The sequence below is a fragment of the Orbicella franksi genome, chromosome 10 (genome assembly GCF_964199315.1).
Source record: "Orbicella franksi chromosome 10, jaOrbFran1.1, whole genome shotgun sequence".
NCBI classification, from domain to species: Eukaryota; Metazoa; Cnidaria; class Anthozoa; order Scleractinia; family Merulinidae; genus Orbicella; species Orbicella franksi.
This window is the reverse complement of record NC_138154.1, coordinates 13,481,453-13,499,308: the sequence shown is the minus strand read 5'-3', so window position 1 is coordinate 13,499,308 and position 17,856 is coordinate 13,481,453. Positions and strand designations below refer to the sequence as shown.

The 17,856-nt window shown below is 38.4% G+C and overlaps 1 protein-coding gene across 1 annotated transcript; it reads left to right on the top strand.

Moving 5' to 3' along the window:
• Window positions 1-20: 20 nt before the first annotated feature.
• LOC145500518 (tRNA (cytosine(38)-C(5))-methyltransferase-like) lies at window positions 21-17,847 on the top strand. Its single transcript, XM_081480046.1, has 13 exons — window positions 21-103; window positions 2,239-2,348; window positions 6,050-6,126; window positions 6,855-6,926; window positions 7,846-7,911; window positions 8,611-8,656; window positions 10,342-10,365; window positions 11,287-11,370; window positions 11,677-12,031; window positions 13,161-13,206; window positions 14,255-14,309; window positions 14,950-15,082; window positions 15,665-17,847. Exons 1-13 carry the CDS (start codon window positions 34-36, stop codon window positions 15,772-15,774), a joined length of 1,248 nt encoding a protein of 415 aa, XP_081336172.1. The 5' UTR covers window positions 21-33; the 3' UTR covers window positions 15,775-17,847.
• The last annotated feature ends 9 nt before the right edge of the window (window positions 17,848-17,856 follow it).

Below are 17,856 nucleotides of genomic sequence, written 5' to 3'. Positions count from 1 at the left end.
CCTGGTTACAATGTATTTGATCAAAAAAGCAATATGGCGGATGAAATGCTTCGTGTAGTTGAATTCTACAGCGGCATTGGAGGAATGCACTTTGCCTTGAAAGGTAAGGGATTTGTTCTACATTATTATAATTTGACACCGGTTGTGTATGTATACTATTCACAATGTACAACACAACATTGTGCTTATCTTGTCGCAACCCTCCAAGTTAACTTTTTTCCTTAGAGGCCATTTGGCCACTGACTGTTCAGGTTTGGTCGCCAGTGGAAAATTTTAGTCGCCCAAATATATGCATAAATTAATAATTAATTAATAATAAATAATAATCTTATTATTATCTAACTGCATCATTAATAACATTTTCCTTGAACCACCAAGTAAATTGAAGTCCCGTTCAGTGAAAGAACTACCTAATGTTGATTCAAATATGCTTTTATTGGAATGATTGATGATCAAATGAAATAGTTTCTGATCACAATGAAAAAGTACTATATTATTGCAACAGTGTTGTGAGTTGATCACAGTTCTCATTCAGTCATTTTAAATTGATTGGCTTTCACTTTCAATAAATCTTTTACAATGGTTATAATAATGCAAATGTACATGCCTTCAAATAGCTCCATCGATTTACAAGTGACACCACAAATATCAAAAACCAAAGGTTCAGACTATCTTCATTATAAACTCTTGCGTGAGCATGTATGAATGAAACGTATGTTTACTGCCATTTTTCCCGCGAAAATATTTGATGAAAATTAAGAAAAAAAGTCGCTTCACAAAACACAGAAATATTTGTGTATATCATTTATAATTCACACAACAGGAGCAGTACTAGTGGAAATGACACAGATTATACCAAGTTAAAATAAGATAGCCTCATTTGCAGCTGAATGGCGGAAAGTTTTCCAATGTTTATCAAGGCGGCATCAAATTCTTGCTGAGACCATAAAGTGAACACTATTTTTACCTTATCACTTATGATCTTTTTTAAATTTTCAACCTCGTTTTCTGCTTGAATAAGCAAACGATATAAAACTTCATCTGAAAATTAAAGACTGTATTGAAATGGACAGAAAAGTTTACGCTCAAATTGTTTGTCGTTTTGAACTTTAATATGCGAACCATGGAACGCGAATACTCAACACAAAAATACTTTCACAAGTTTTAGGGCAATCACTAAGACGGATATTTTTTATTGATGAAATCTTTGACAATTTAAAAATAAACCCAGGTTCGTTCACACAAGTGGAATTTATTTACAACTGCAAGCCGCTTTTCATCACAGTTTTTTTTTTCATAGAATCCCCTGTGCTTGTGTTATCAAGTTTGCTGTAAAGCAATTATCTGGATGTTTCTCAAATATATTGTGGATCCTGTCACCGTTGAGCTTTCCAAGCTTTTGCAATTCCTCTTCTTTTCAATGGCAAATGACCGGATTGTGTGCGTTGTCTCACGCTTCCAGGTAAAATTGTCATGTGCCAAAGTTCAGTTGAGTGGAACGAATTTTGTCGCGTCGCAAGCTCAACTGAATGCAATTCCTTGATCTTTGTTTACCGCGTAACATTTCATTTTATTCAGTCTCCATTTCTGTTGGTTAAAATCCCACAACAACTAGCTTTGCAAAGTGAATTCTTAATGCTCAGAACGTTTTTCTTTTTGCTTTGGATGATAGTCCGCTCAAGCTCCTGACGCATAGGTCACATTAATTTTAGTTGCCGAGCTGGCGACTTGCGTTCTAATTTAGTCGTCAGCTCCAAAATTCTAGTCGCCATGGCGACTAAAATGGTCGCAACTTGGAGGGTTGCTTGATTGCAGAGCAAATGTAAAATGTTTGTATCCCTTGCCATGAAATTGTACATGTAAATTCAAGATCTATTGAAAGAATTTGCTTCATGAAAGCAAACTTATATTGAGTATTACTGAAGTGAGGTTCTCGTTGTTTTCAAATTTACTCTGAAATCATCTGGATGTCCTTTATTTAAACATGGTTCACATGTCATGATCTTGTAGGGTTTGCTACATTAATCTGAACATAGTTTGCAAAAAATATATCAAATGTTAGTGAGAGTTTTTGTGTAAATGTTTCATGAAAAGGAGAGAAGCAGTCAAGGGTTTTGTTGCCTTCTTTAATATCTGCCACCAATTTTTGCATGGTGCATATATGCATGTTTCACCACAGGGTCATAGAGACTTACATGAAATAATTATTCATATTTTTATCTCATACTTTGCTTTTAGGATGTCGATTTTCTGGGAAGGTATTTGCAGCCCTGGAGATCAACACTACAGCAAACCAAGTGTACCAGTTAAATTTTGGTGATACAAAATTACTTCCAAAAAATATAGAAGTGAGTTTAAATACTGTCAAACCTCCCATAAGTGACCACCTAAAATGTCAAGCCTAGGTTGTTGCTTATGGGAGGTGAGAGGTGGACTGGGAGCAGGGATGGCGCAGTGGTGAGAGCACTCGCCTCCCACCAATGTGGCCCGGGTTCGATTCCCGGACCCGACGCCATAAGTGGGTTGAGTTTGTGTTGGTTCTCTTCTCTGCTTCGAGGGTTTTTCTCCGGGTTCTCCGGTTTTCCTCCCTCAGCAAAAACCAACATACAGCTGATTCCAGATGGCTGTAGGCTGTGCTCCAAGGTCACACATGGACCGTATAGCGGCTGCCAGAGGCGCCAATGTATGCTTTCGGTTCGACCTTGTTGAGCTGCGTCATTGCTGTACTTTGCGACGGCGATTAGCCGCGACAATTATTATTATTATTATTATTATTATTATTTACGATAGCTCAGACCACATTGGGTCAAAATTTTGCCTCATTAACATATGTTAACTGCAGAGACTTACCTCATAAGCTAATGCCCATCTAAATCCATGTAATAACTTTTAGTAGCCACCAAAATGTTTAAGCTTTTCAAAGTATTTATTCAGAGTATTATGGTTCACTTCTGATAAACTACATAATGAGTCAAATCAACAACACCTTATTATCCAATTTCCGCTCTATTATCTATCAAGTGGACGCTTATGGGACGTTAAAAACAAAACAAAATTTCAACGTTTTAGCTCTAAAAGTGGTTGCGATCGCTTGCAAGAGTTGGTTGCCTACAGGAAGTTCCAAACACAGTGATTTGACCCAGAAAATTTTGGTATTTTGGAATTAACTGGTTGGTGAGGAGAGCTGGTCGCTTATGAGAGGTGGCCACAACTGGAGGATCGATTGTATTACATTAATTACTTCACAGTTATGATGGTAAATGTTAGTACATGTAGGTATATTTGAGTGCATTAGATTAACATTCTTAGGGGTGGCAAATGGTTTTTCAAAAACTCTGAATCTTGCAAAAATTTAATTCAGTTTCACAGGTCTTACAGTCTCGTTTTTTAGTGGTTATGTGCGTCACACAATCTCGATTTTTTGCAAGGCTAGGGGGCTCAAAGTCCCGACTTATTATCTGTTTTTTGTAAATGATGTCTTCTCGTCACTTAATATTGAATTACAATGACTGAAGCAACTCTCAAATTTCTGAGAAAACCATCATCCTAACTTCTCCTAAATTGTGTGATTTCCACAAAAAGCTACGAAACCTACTGCAACGTCCGTTTTGGCACCAAAAAAACAGTTATTTTGTTCTAGGATATGATTATGAAGTGTGTTATAACCAAATTTCCAGCCTGTTAGAAGCTGGCTAAAAGGCTGTGCAAGCTCATTCTAGCTCTCAACTAAATCTGGGGCTCGTATTTTAAAAGTCTGAACACCTCACACTCGCACTCAAAACACTTTGAAATCTCGGTCTTGCAATCTGAAAAGACAAAATGTCTCGGGCTTGCAGAGAAAAACACTAGTCTTGCTGTCTTGCAAAGTTTTGCATTTACCATTCGCCACCCCTACTCTTAGATTACAATAAAAAATTAAATTTTAGATTGACATGTATGTTCTGAATAATTGTTCCTTTAAAGAGCATAATGGTACTACATGTAACAATGACAAGCAAACAAAAAAATTTGGAAGTCAATCCAGCAAAGGCTGTCATTTACTTTACAGAGTTTATTTTTAGCAAGCATCTGCTTCCACTATGAGGCAACTTTCATTGTTCATAGTGATAGGACAAGCTTAGCATGAGTAGTGTTTTCCAGTGAGCATGACATATTGAAAGAATCATTCTGTCAAATCACCAATTGACTTACATGAAATGAATAACAATATAAATCTTATGGTTTGTCTCAATTCATGCAGTAAATTTGTCTTAAATACATGGTTTCTTAAAGCATGAACAAATAATTCACCTCCAACTTTTCTAGTTAAACTGACTGCATCTTAAACTTGGCAATAGGCTATGTAGGTGACAAGATAGATAAATAGATAGATAGATAAATCGTTTATTAAACTCACAACTTGCAGCTATAAGCTGAAGTACTTGTGTTATATACAACATGTTTAAAAAATTTAAACTATAAAAATTCCTAACTGTACATAACCACTACAGTGTCTAATACTACCACTACTGGATACCATTTTTCGAACAGGCTAAACTAACTAAATGCTGTATTATATACAAGCGTTTACAGGGGCATGTACCAACCTATCTTAAAAGTTTACTTAAGCTTAATAGCGACACTCATTCACGGCAGACTAGGTATGCCAACTTCAATATTGCTCGCCCTGTTATCAAACGTAAAACTGAAGGAGGAAGAACATTTACTGTGACTGCCTGTCAAGCCTGGAACAGCTTACCGCTATCAATGCGGAAAATAGCGTCGCTTAATTCTTTTAGGAACTCTCTTTGGAAAAAATTTTTTGAAGAACAGCAGCTTTTAAATCATTTTATTCTGTGATTTAGTTATACTTTTTGTATTTTAAATTGATTTTATCTCTTATCTATTGTATTTTTATTCGTTATATTATCTCACAATTATGCCATAGTTTTAACATCCGTATTGTACATAATTTTTAGAGGGCCACTGGTTTGTTAGTTTTTTTTTATGCTATTTTAGTGCTACCCTCTTTAAATAAAGTCTTTACTTACTTACTTACTTACTATATAATCATAAAATACATCAAACTAGTATAAAATCCTATTTACAATTGTTGTTTATTTGCATAGTGCATTATGAAAGTATTTCTAAACCTCTTTGTTTTTACATTCGGGATTGAGAACATATGCCTAGTCCTGAAATTATATCTCTCGCTGTCATTGCGCGCAGGCAGCAGGCCAGCTAGTTTGTGCTGGTCATTACTCTCTACAATTTGTTTAAACAGAATGCTACATAATTCGTCACGTCTATGAAAGAGTGTTTTTAAGCCCGCATCTTCCAGGGCCTTGCAATACAAAACCTCTGGGAATAGGATCCTTCAGACTTTTTTTCTGAACCCTCTCTATTTGGTTGGACAAATAGGCCGGCAAGCTAGAGTGGAAAGCCTGGCATGCATATTCTAAAACAGAACGTATGCATGCACAATAAAATTGAACTAGAGACTTAAGGTCTATACCAGCGTGCTTGAGATATCTTGCTTTGGGGTGTTTTGGAACTACTAAACCAAAGTCACTTGTGATTTAAGATGGATTGTATGCCTGGAGGGGGGGGGGGGGGGGGGGAGAGACTCCTAGGAAAATTGGGTGGGGGTGTACAGCCAGCTTCCCAAAACCCTTACCCTATTTGTGACCAAAATCTACAATTTTCGCTACCCTATTTTTGACCTGACCCTGTTTCAGACCTGCCTCAATTAGTTACCTAGTTCAGGCCGATGTTAATTAAAGGCACTGTGAAGGGCTTTTGTCAAGGTCTTATCAATAAGGATGAAACAGTAGCTTCTTCTTAAGAACATACCCAATTCAAGGCTAGAGTGCAAAAAGCATACCCTATTTATGACCAAAAATGCAAAATTGATACCTAATTTATGACCAAGACAGCTGAGAAACCATACCCTTTGGGGCTGCACATACCTATATAACCCATATGAAGGAGTACCTCCACCCACCCACCCCCTCCCCAGGATTGCATGGACTCCTCTGACTTGCTGATTTTGTTGTTTTTTTTTTTTTAGGGTCTTACAGTCCAAGACCTTGATGGTCTTTCTCCTGATGTGTTTTTAATGTCACCACCTTGTCAGCCATTCACAAGGTACACTGTACAAATGATTTGAGTCCTCTGTACAATGTACATTGAGGACCATTCACCCCTTGAATGCGTGAACATCACCACCATAGAACTGGAAGCGAGGTGCACAAGTGCCACATGCATTTACATTTGAAGAGTCAGGCATGATAATGCCACTTAAAAACAGCCTTTGATCATGGTAGTTAATTAATAATTAGGTCTAGGCCCAAAGTCGCACTTTCTTTATGGTCAAAAAAGCTCTCCAGTCAGTCGAGGCCTTTATGAAGCCTAGGTTTGCTCTCCAGTGAAAGTCTTTCAAGGATCCTTGAGGATCTTCATGAAAATCTTAACAAGGATCGTAATCAAGATCATTCAAGATCCTGGTTTTAGAGATCCTAAATATCCTGAAGATTAATTTAGTAACCTTCTGGATATTTAGGATCTCTAAAATGCTCTCCAAGGGTCTTCAAAGATCTTGAGCAAGATTCTCATGGATGTGGAAGGATCTTCAATTTTCAATTCTCGCCAGTGCCTTTGAAGATCTTTGAGGATTCAGTTCCAAAGATCTTTACAAGATCTTTCAAAGATATTTTGAAGAAGTTCTTTATCTTAGCTTTCAGGAACTTTTAGTAGCTAGGTCCTTAAGAACTTAGTAATTAATATGAAAATTTTGTGGTATAGTGCACATGCATGAAATAATATTTCAGACTCTATAATCGTGAAGTATTTCCATTAATTTTTGTTTCAAAAAGGGTTGGTCTTCAGGGAGCTTCCAAAGACCCAAGAACAAGAAGTTTTCTTCACATTTTGGAACTCCTTCCACAGTACGTAAATAATGTTTGACGAGTGTAATTGTTGAAAATAGGAGCAACAGACCAATGAGTATTTCCAGAGATTTGGTTGACCTAGGATCCATTAAATATCACCATTATTACACAACTAAATTACATGTAGTTCTCAATCACAATTACGTTGACCATGCTTCACGTTTAACGGTCTTTCCAGTCAGTGATTGTTAGATATTTGTCTAAACACTTTCGTGTTGTATGGGAAATCTCTTTTTGACGAAGCTTGCCTAGGACCATATTGGGAGAATATCAGCTCTTGGTCTTCTCTGTATGGTCCACGCTATACTCGGTCCATTCTATAAAAACCTTGGGCCAGTTATCTCCCAACATGTGTTTGTTGGCTATAAATCATGCCTTATGACACCACATGACGTGATAGCATCTGCCATCTCGGATCTGCCGAGTTTCTCAGGAAGTTAGAAAATGGATGAAAGTATATAAAAAGTAGCTGCTTGACTATATTCTGCAATGCTGCAGTCCTTGGAGAGTGAATGAACAAACAATTTGCCAAACAACCATGTGGTACATGTAGGTGGCATCCACACCCCCTCTCCCCTCCCCCTGTACACCCAAGGGTTACTTTGTACATGCAAACTCTTGTAAGCCAACACTCCCACATGAAGGCTGTACTAAAGGTGTCTGTGTGTGTCCAGTGTAAGGTGTTTCCACCGACCGCGAGCATTGTAATTGTGAAATGATAAGATACATGTAGTCTTTGAAATTTACAGGAAAACAACTGAAGCCTGGTTTAATATGATATTCATGGTCCGTTAGGTTCTCATTCACACATGAACTCTGAGTTACAACTTTATTTAATCTAGTTTGGCTATCATTGCTTTTCTGAAATTTGCTGATAATTTACCCATCAGAGTAAAATTGTATATTTGTGTGACAGGTTGTCGAGATCACCCAACTACATTCTAATGGAAAATGTGAAAGGATTTGAAACTTCAGATACAAGGTAATAAATTAAAATGATATGGACATTACAATTGAGACAGAAGCTTTAGCTGACTGTGTTTGATAGAGGGGTTAAGCATTGCACTTTAATACAGAAAATGAGAAAAGGCGGAGATGGTCACAGGACCATTATTTCCCTGCCATTTACTTTGTTCATTTGGAGAACTTCTATTTTAGTAATGTTTGGTAATGGTGGTAGCCAGGGGTGTCAATTTAATTTGAATTCCGACAAAGGGCATATATTTTGTTTGGGAAATGTTTATCTGTCATCAAAAGACCTGTGTACACTATGAGGGTCTAACATAAGTTTGGCAGGATGCAGAATGAGAATAAAAAATAGGGGTGGGATGACAGAAATTTTAAAGGCAGGATGCGGGATAAAAACAGTCAGTTATCAGCGGGATTTGCTCAAATATTTTGTGCGGGGGATGCAGCATAAACATTTGAAAATCACACGTTATAGACGTTATGCGAAGAACTGCCACTCTAACCTGGCGAGATCAGGACAATTATTCTGAGTGGTGTGGGATGGCTGGATTGAGCCAAAAATAGTGGCGGGATGGGGGATTGAAAAAGCCTATGTTAGACCCTCCACTGTGGTTGTAACAACAGAGCTTATCATACACTTTAATACGACTACTGTATAGATCAAAATTAATTCGCTTGTAACTCACACTGCAGATGTCTTGTCCCATTCTAGAGAACAATTTTTACATACGCTGAAGGCTTGCGGCTACAGTTATCAGGTACATTACATAATGATTACACAGTGAAACCTGTGTTAAGCGGACCCCATATTAAGTGGACACCCTTTATTAAGTGGACACCAGCTTGAGTCCCTAAATTTTGTTCCCGCATTTACTGTAAAATATACCTGCATTCAGCGAACACCTCTGTTAAGCAGAGGATACCAATATTAAGCCATTTTGTTGCACAAAACCTGCAATAAGCAGACACTTCAAGAGCATTTCACCTCTAAAGGTTTAGCTAGCTGAGTCTCCAATAATATTGTTCAGCGATGTCGTTTCAAAGCTAAGTGATTATTTCAGATTGACGCATTGACTGACTGGACATTGTGCTATGAGCAGTCTTTGATCTCAAACTGTGGTACACTGTGTTGCAAAAGGGTTTAATAATTTACTATTATTGCACAACATGTTAGAACCTGTTTAGAGCAGACACCCTTTACTAAGCGGACACTAATGAGGGTCGCAAGTGTGTCCGCTTAATACAGATTTCACTGTAATTAATAGAGGCTGAAGGTTAAGAGAGTTTCTAAGGTAATCCATCCCAAGGTATTTTTAAATAACTTCTGCTTTTGGAGATCCCAGGAGGATTCAGAAATAGCCAATCACGTGATGTAGATTCTGTCCTCATGGACGGCCTACGCGGCATTACCAAAGTTTCATCCTCCGCAAAAACATCCACACCTGATCTGCATTTACATCCACGTAATGCGTACGTTAACATTATCTACAGTAAGATCTGGTTACCAAGTTTAAAAATAACTCGAGAGGAATTGCCCAGGGAGTAAGGCCTATACGTTAACTGACTCTTGCCCTTCCTGCTCGCTTTATTACATTGTATAACGTAAGTTACAGAAGGTTAAATGTAATATCTTTGAGTGCTACACTAGTACATGTACAGTACATGTAAATACACTGCTTATATTTACATGAACTTATGCGGCTAATGGTGATTTTACCTTAACATCATTATTTCATACTACATGTTAGGTCCCTTGCTTGTTGATGGTGCGTCGAAGTTTGATTGCTTTGTCTGTTCATTGGCCCATGGCGATTTGCAAATTGACAAACTCGCCTCCTTCACTGTACATGTAGTTAACTTTCCTTTATCATTTGAAGTTGCTAATCAACTGTTAGTTTAAAGAACTACTTGTTTTAATTTAGTTTGTGAAATTTATGCAGCCCCTCCAAAAAAATCCGCCCAGATGATAAAAACGTGTCTTGAATTGCTGAAAAAGGGCAATTCTTAGGAACATATAATCATTTCGAGGGTACTGAAAGTATATTTCGATCATAAGTGGTGTTGATTTAGTCAGGAGGGACTCCTGGATTTAGTCTTCCTTCCATAAGCATTTCATATTGTTTCGGCTATTGTTTCTGTTTCTGTATCTGGGTCTCCCTCCGCAGAAGGTTCAAAACTTCCCTTAAAGAAAGCCATTGTGTGACGTGAGTTCAGGCACAAAGTCGAATGGATCGCCCTTCACATAACCCTGCGCATGTACTCATATCGTTCAGCGGATTCTCCCCAACCCTCCCCCCAAAGAACCTTTGAACCTCTGCAGAGGAGGGAGTATCTGGGTTGTGGCGGTGATAATCGTACTGTTTTTATTCACTTGTATTCATTTCTTAGTTAGCTTCCTCAAATTTTGTTAGTTTATTAATTCCCGCCTTTGCTTGTTTAACAGGAATTCTTGTTATCTCCGACTCAGGTATGGTGGTCATTATAGAAGAAGAAAAATAACTTTATTTAACGAGGGCAGAAACACTTTACAGTTAGCACTGACAAACTAGTGGCCTTCATTATACTGTACATAAAATCTAATAAATAAAATGACTAATGACTAAATACTTAGTAAAGTTGACTTAAGAAATAGAGAAATGGTCGAGCTCTATGAATGAATCCTTAAGATAATTTACATAATTTTGCTTAAAATGCATTCTTACTTGATCTAATATTGATAGGGAGCTTGTTCCACTCTTTCACTGCCGTGGCTGCAAATGTCTTTCCTCCCTCTGTTTCACGCGAGTATTTCGGGCATCTCAGAGTTACGCTTCCATGCCTGGACTTGCCTCGTAGAAATATCACTAATCCTTGTCTGTGGGTATGTGAATGTACAAAGAAAAAAGAGCAAGCATTTAATAGGAGTAAAGGATAGGAGCGTAAGCAATCCCCGATGAAAGACTAAAGAATCTTTGAAGAACTTTGCAATATTCTTTAAGGTCCCTTTGACGATAACGCTTTGAAGATCCGACACTAGCAAAAACAACCACTGAATAATTTTTTTGTACCATAAGTTTTAATATTGGCAAGAATTTTTAACGATCCTCAAATATTGTCCGTTTAATCAAGAAAGATGTTTATTACCATTTAATCGCTCGACAGAACTTTGAGTGTTTTCGAGTCATAATTGGTGCTGATTCAGTCTTCCTCCTCCTAGAAAAGACAGCATGGTTAAGATCTGTGGAAGATTCTCTTCAGCATTGGTCTCGAAGAATTGGCTAAGTTAGCCATTTTCTCTAGATCGGTTGTTAAGCGTCAGCTATTGACAGAAATAGACATTAAATTTCAGTTGATTTGCTTTGTGAACACATATAAGCGTAACTGTAATAATATAGTTTGTTTCTCGTAGCTTGGAATCCCAAATTCTCGTCTGAGGTACTACCTTCTGGCTAAAAAGAAACCGCTTCAGTTTCACTTTGCCACACGTGATGAGGTAATTACAATATATGTGTGTTGATGTTTGGTCACGCACTTTCTCGGGAGGTGTCTGTTTATAACAGAATTGTGTTTGTTTATAAGAGAAGTTTGCTTATGACACGTTGCAAAAATACATTCTGTTAGGACCTCGACTGAATGCCTAATTAGGGGAGGTTCCGCTTGCAATTAGTGTCTGTTGGACATACATGTAATTAATTGGACAGAGGTAATTGGACTGACCATAACTAACACTCTTACATGTATAAGAAAAACAAAGGTTCGGTACAGTCAATATAATTAACTCCAGCCCTTAATTTGACAGATCATGGAGAGTTTTCCATACATGATAACACGCGATAAATGTGACAATCAATGCAGCGACTGTGGAAGAGATTGTGTAGCCGAACCAGGATGTACAACCAATGAAGTTAAGCCAACTGGGCTATTACCTGCTTCGGATTGCACTGTGGATAGTACTCACAGAGATCGACATAACACAGGGTGCCTCAAATGCCTTCAAGCTAAAGTCAATGTAGAACTGAAGCCTGTACTTGATAAATATAATCCCACAAACTGTAGAAAAATTGGGGACTACTTAGAGAAAGGTAACAATGACAATTACTTCGAGAAGTACCTACTGCCGGCGAAAGTTTTAAGCAAATTTGTTCTTCTTTTAGGTAAGGATGTCATTGTTTTTTTCTTGGTGAGCTTGTAGTGTAAATTTAAAGATTAGTTATTTAAGCAGTATGTAGTGTTATTTCTCCCCAGGAAGGACTCCCATTTAAAAAGCACGGGGGTGTTCGTCATAGCTTTTAGGGAAAAAAACGCGGTTTTGGTACTCTTAGGGTGTTCAGCCCCTAAAGGTCCACAGTGGGAGCTTCTTCTTTTATGGTATTGAACCGAAACAAGAGACCGAAAAACATGTGTTGCTTTAGAATTGGTACCTCTTAGGGGTGAACAAAATTTCAAGCCACGCCCACAAAACGGGGTCTTGGTACCCCTTAGCGATTTTTTTTCAAAATTTCTAAGGAGCACCCCCGTCCTTTTGTGGGGGTCCCCCGGGCATTTATCACGTGACTAGCAGTCATGCAAATTTATGGGAACAAAAGAAACTGTTTACATAAGAAATGAGTTCAGTTTCCACAGGATTAGTTTGGGACACCAACGTGGTGGCCGTTTCGTTGTTTTAGGACATCAATATGGCTGCCGTGATGTAGAGGGTCTGGGTGGGTTTAACTGTTTAACTGCAAGCTGAGAAGTGACGCATTTTATAAATGATAACTGAAGTCTTAGGTCTGCAGAATTGACTGATAGTTGATAAATGAGCTGCAATTTAAACTGATACATGTAGCTGTTGAATGGACGAAATTAAGTGGCAAATGAGATTCCAGCAACCCTATTCTTGCCCTTGTCTGTGTGTTCTCAAGCTGCAGAGGACATAGAATAGAACAGAATAGGATAGGATAGGATAGGCTAGGCTAGGCTAGGCTAGGCTAGAATAGAATAGAATAGAATAGAATAGAATAGAATAGAATAGAATAGAATAGAATAGAATAGAATAGAATAGAATAGAATAGAATGCCAACTCTCAAGACTCTTAGTGCTTTTTTTGCGTTATTTTGTTTGCTGTTGTTGTTGACTTGTTCATGATGCTGTTTTGTGTGTTATTGTTTAAATCGTTTTCCAAGCAACGCATAACACGGTTTTGTTAACCGAGCTTTGAAATAAATATTCTGAAGATATGTTCTATCCTCCTTTTTCTTTTGACATTTATTTAAATTATATTTACTTTTTTTTCCTTAATAGACATTGTCAATCGTCAGTCCGCACGTTCTTGCTGCTTCACCAAAGCGTGAGTATTTCGACAGCTAACGGTAAATACTAGAAATTGCTTGTTCAATTTGCTTCGATTAACCAGTTTAACTCAAGCAATCCGCTTACTTCGTTTGTGTTGTTTGTGTTGTTTTTGTGGTTTTGTTTTGTTTTTGTTTTTAATCACAACAATTACAATTTCCTCAAATGTGATTGGTTCATAAACTGCTCTATTTTGCTGTAATTAATCTGCAAAGTTGTAATCGGACAGTGTAATCGGACAATTGGCTGTAGTCGGACAGTTACATAAGCCAATCATTTTAAGTCCTCTCCGCTAAATCCACCAATCACAACATTGATTACAATCACTATAGTAACCAATGCAAGAGACTGACTTTGTAAAACTTTGGAGGTTTAGTCTCCGGTGACTGTTTTGAAAGAAACTTAACAACCATTTTGCAAGCTATTCTCCATATTTTTGATTATGATATTTAGAAAGACTATTAAAAGCTCTTTTTTCAAAATAATGAAACTTTTACTTGTGGGGAAAATTGTTATTATGATTAATTAGAAACAGGACATTGTGTCGTCCAATTCAGTCTGTAATCATACTCGTGATTAACAAATCGGACTCCCGCCTCGCGGTCATCCGATTTTGTTAATCACTCGTGTGATTACAGACCGAATTGGACTCCACTCAGTCCTATTACCGTTATTAATTGTTTCTGTGACTGTCTTATAGGGAGGGTAGTAGTGTTAGTACGGGTCTGTAAGGGGTTGCTGGAAACTCAGTCATCAGTTATTTCAACGTCCATTTCTAGCAAATAGCCAATCACTGCAGCGTAAAATCACTATAGTGAACCAATCAGAATCGAGAAAATGCGCGGGAAAGTAGCGAACACCAATTCACACGTTTCATTTTCGCGGTTAGCTGTGTTACCCGTGTTGTGTGAGTAAGTTTTATACTTGTAGGGCTGGACAAACATTGAACATAAATTCTGAATGTTCCCAGTTGAAGGGTAATTGAGGGTAGAGACAACTGCTATTTTTTTTTACCTGGATTCGTCTTTTTCTTCTCATCTGAACAGCTATGGACACTATGCTGAAGGCACTGGCTCGGTGCTGAAGATGGCGGATATTGATGTAAGATGCCCTTTAGGTCGATCGTTCTCGAAACCCTATAGTTTTTATTTGTGATTTGATGTTCCCAGTCTTAGTGATATCATTTGCTGTAGAATACTTCCCATTGAATCTCTTTTTTTTCGATTTCTGTATGTGTTTGTTTACCTATTGTTTTGTTCGTTTTTCCTTTGTTTTGTTGTTCGTTTGGCTTTTTTTTTTGTTCAATTCCCTCTAAGACAGTTTAGGGCAAGTAATTAGAGGGTCTATATGGGGTTGGGAAACTCACTTAACAGTTTAACTTTCGACGATATCTGAGCTACTGGGGTAAAATTTCAGCTTACTTATCAGCTATCGGGAAATTTTACCTATCACCTATTAGTTAAAAAAACTCGCCATTTCTAAGCTAACGGTTAGCATAACTGTCATCCAGACCATGTGAGGAACATGTCAGAATGTAGGCAATATTACTTGCCAAGTAATTTCCCCTTTTTGAGTATCTAATCTTGATTATAACCTGAAAAATGGCTGCCTTTTTCGGGTCAAAATGATCCAGTCTCCAAAACGCGAGTCATTTTCACGAGTTTTTGTAAGCCCATCTCCCTTTCTCGTTTCTTTTGATTACAGTACATGAAGTTCATTTTTTACGCCGTCTTCTTCACAGGACACAGAGATCTTCGAGAGATACAGAGATCTCACGGATGACCAAAGCAAATTGGAGCTGTTGTCTGTGTTGAAGTTAAGATACTTTACTCCGCGCGAGGTGGCCAATCTGCATGGTTTTCCGTCTGACTTTTGTAAGTTTTTTTTTTTCTTAACGATGCATGTGAGTGTTTATCAAAGTTTTTTCTCGCAATGCAACTTTTCATTTGCTGCGTCGACAAGAGATAAAAATCTGATTTCTATTCAACAAATAGATTCCATGTTGCCGTGCGTCTGTTCAGAAAATGATCACAGATGACGTCAAAATGCCACGAGGGGATAACTGAGGGGTTCACTGATGTTCTTAACATATTTTGACGTCTTCTGTGATTTTTTTTTTAAATTTGTAACTTCTGTGATCTCTCACTTAACAAACGCATGGCAACACAGAATCTATCTGTTATATTTCATACGGAATCAAAACAAATGGTCATTACGTCATCCATACGTGTGTTTCCAATTGATCATAATCAAGAACCAATCAAAATGCGAGAATAATTTGACTTTCTGATTTCTTAAATAACAGCTTCGTTTAATTTTTAGGCTCACGAGTGGCTAAGGTTGAGCCACAGATTCTTAATTACGCTTGTTTCAATGGCCGAAACTTCTGGCGTAAGAAGTGCGTTTACTCCTCTGTGCTAGTCTCATTTCTTTTTATTGTTATTCTATCTTTCCAGGCTTTCCCACTTCCGTGTCCGTCAAACAACAGTATCGCCTTCTGGGAAACAGCCTGAATGTTCACGTTGTGTCTGAGTTACTGAACTGTCTCTTCCAGTCTCCCACGTGACACAAAAGACATACTATTTTGAAGTTGGCATTTATGGGCATTCCGTGGCCAAATCCTTCGGCAAATTTGCAGCTACTGTCGCCACAAGTCAACCTTTGCTTATAAAGTCCTTCGTTTATTTAGCTCCCTCGAGCGAATCAGCAACGAAGTCGCAAGCGTGAAGCGGCGAAACCAATAGCCAGGGAAGAATTATTGGAAAGGACTTTTAGAAATTCAAATTTGCAGTCCGCGATTTTAGTTTATCTGTTTCTTTCACGAGCGTTTCCTGACTCCGCTTTTTACACTTGGAATCTTGTCGTCGAAAATAGAACACTGGCGCTGCCATGTCAAGCGATCGACGTAACTTCCTCCTAAAAACAACCAATCGCTAGGAGGGGGTTGGGGTGGACAACTCCTTGGTTCATGCTTACAGCACTGCCATGATTGCTGTAAGCTGAACTGAATATAAACAGAACTTGAATTCTTTTCTGGGGTTCCTCAGTGGGAGAATCCACGATGCTATCAAGGCACAACCGTACAAGACTTAGTTGTAATAATGTTAATTTTTGAAAAGTTACACGGCTGATGAGAAAAGAAAAGCAAGCAAAAAAGAGAATAACGTTTCGGTTGTCAGTCTTGCACGATGTTATGCGAGATGTAACGTGCAACGGAAAAATTAATTTATGCTGTTGTTGAAACTATAAAATACAATACATCAGAACTAAAGTAATCGCTCTTACAGTGGGGTATTAGGTAATCACGTGGGCTATTCGATTTATCTCCTTCCTAGGTCTTCAGAGATCTGGGAACGAGAATATTGAACGCGCTGGATAAATTTGTTCAAATTTAATTTTAAACGGGGTCATCCGGAGGTCTCGCAAGGTCTCACATGAATAGCTTGATACCTGTAAGGGAACAATATAAAACAATTGCAAACAACAACAAAAATGCCCCTAGCCCCAAACCAATAACAGCTTCTGCACACAATAGCAGCACAGGGAAGCTGCTACACTATTTCAAATCTCCCAGTTCATTCTAAAGTACATTGCCCGTGCGTACCAAGATTGGTAGAATCCCGGGAGGAAAGGGGCATTCTCATATAAAAAAAGACGGGGGTGGGGGAGGGGGGGCTCGTCGGAAGGGGTACCAAGATCCTGTTTTGTGGCCTTGATTTTTTTTTATTTACCCCTAAGAGGTACCAATCCTAAAGCAAGACGTTATCTCCTGTCAGATTTTTTTCGGCTCAATAATGACCTTAAGATCGAGGTTTTTCAGCATTTCCCGCAAACCGTGAATGTCAAGAAGTCACGTGACCAGTGCGTTGGCGTCAGGTTTGCAGTTTGAGGTTCACTTTTGTACGGCTAGACCACGTTCTAGAGATAGGTGATTTACCGCAAGGTTTTTTGCAGCCTAAAACAACAATCCCACGTTTGAGGGAAAATACTGCTTTTAAAAACTATATCGCTTATTAACTATTGAATTCTTTTGCATAGGAACGAAATTTTGATGACGATTTCTCAGCTAAAACAGAAGTGAACGAACGAATGAAAACGAACATGGCAGCCGGTAAATTAACCCGCGAATCTTAAGTCCCAAATGTGGGCAGACGGCTAACGTGAAACCGCTAACCGCAAACCGCGGCTTGCCGTCTGTGGTATGATCGCCAAACCTCGATCTTAAGGTCTCCAATATTACCCTAAAAGTTACCGCAAAAGTTCCCGCTATGGACCTTTTGAGGCTGAACACCCTAACAGGTAACAACGCTTTTTTTACCCTAATAGGTACGACGAGCACCCGAACACCCCCGTCCTTTTATATGGGAGTCCACCCCCGCCCCCCACTCCGTGGGAATAATATTGTACGTCTCATTAGTACATAAGCAACTGTTTTATACACGAGTTCACTCTAATGAAACCAAAACAAGAAGAAAAGCTAAGAAAGATTCCTATAGGTTTCCAAGCACAACACAACAATATTCAGTCAGACTTCTCAAAATAAATTACCCAGTTCTTTATTTGGACGTTAGAAATCCTTGCATTGGTCATAACACGCGTCATACTTCTGACCTTACAAACTTGCGCTTTGTTATCTCACCCTTTAGCT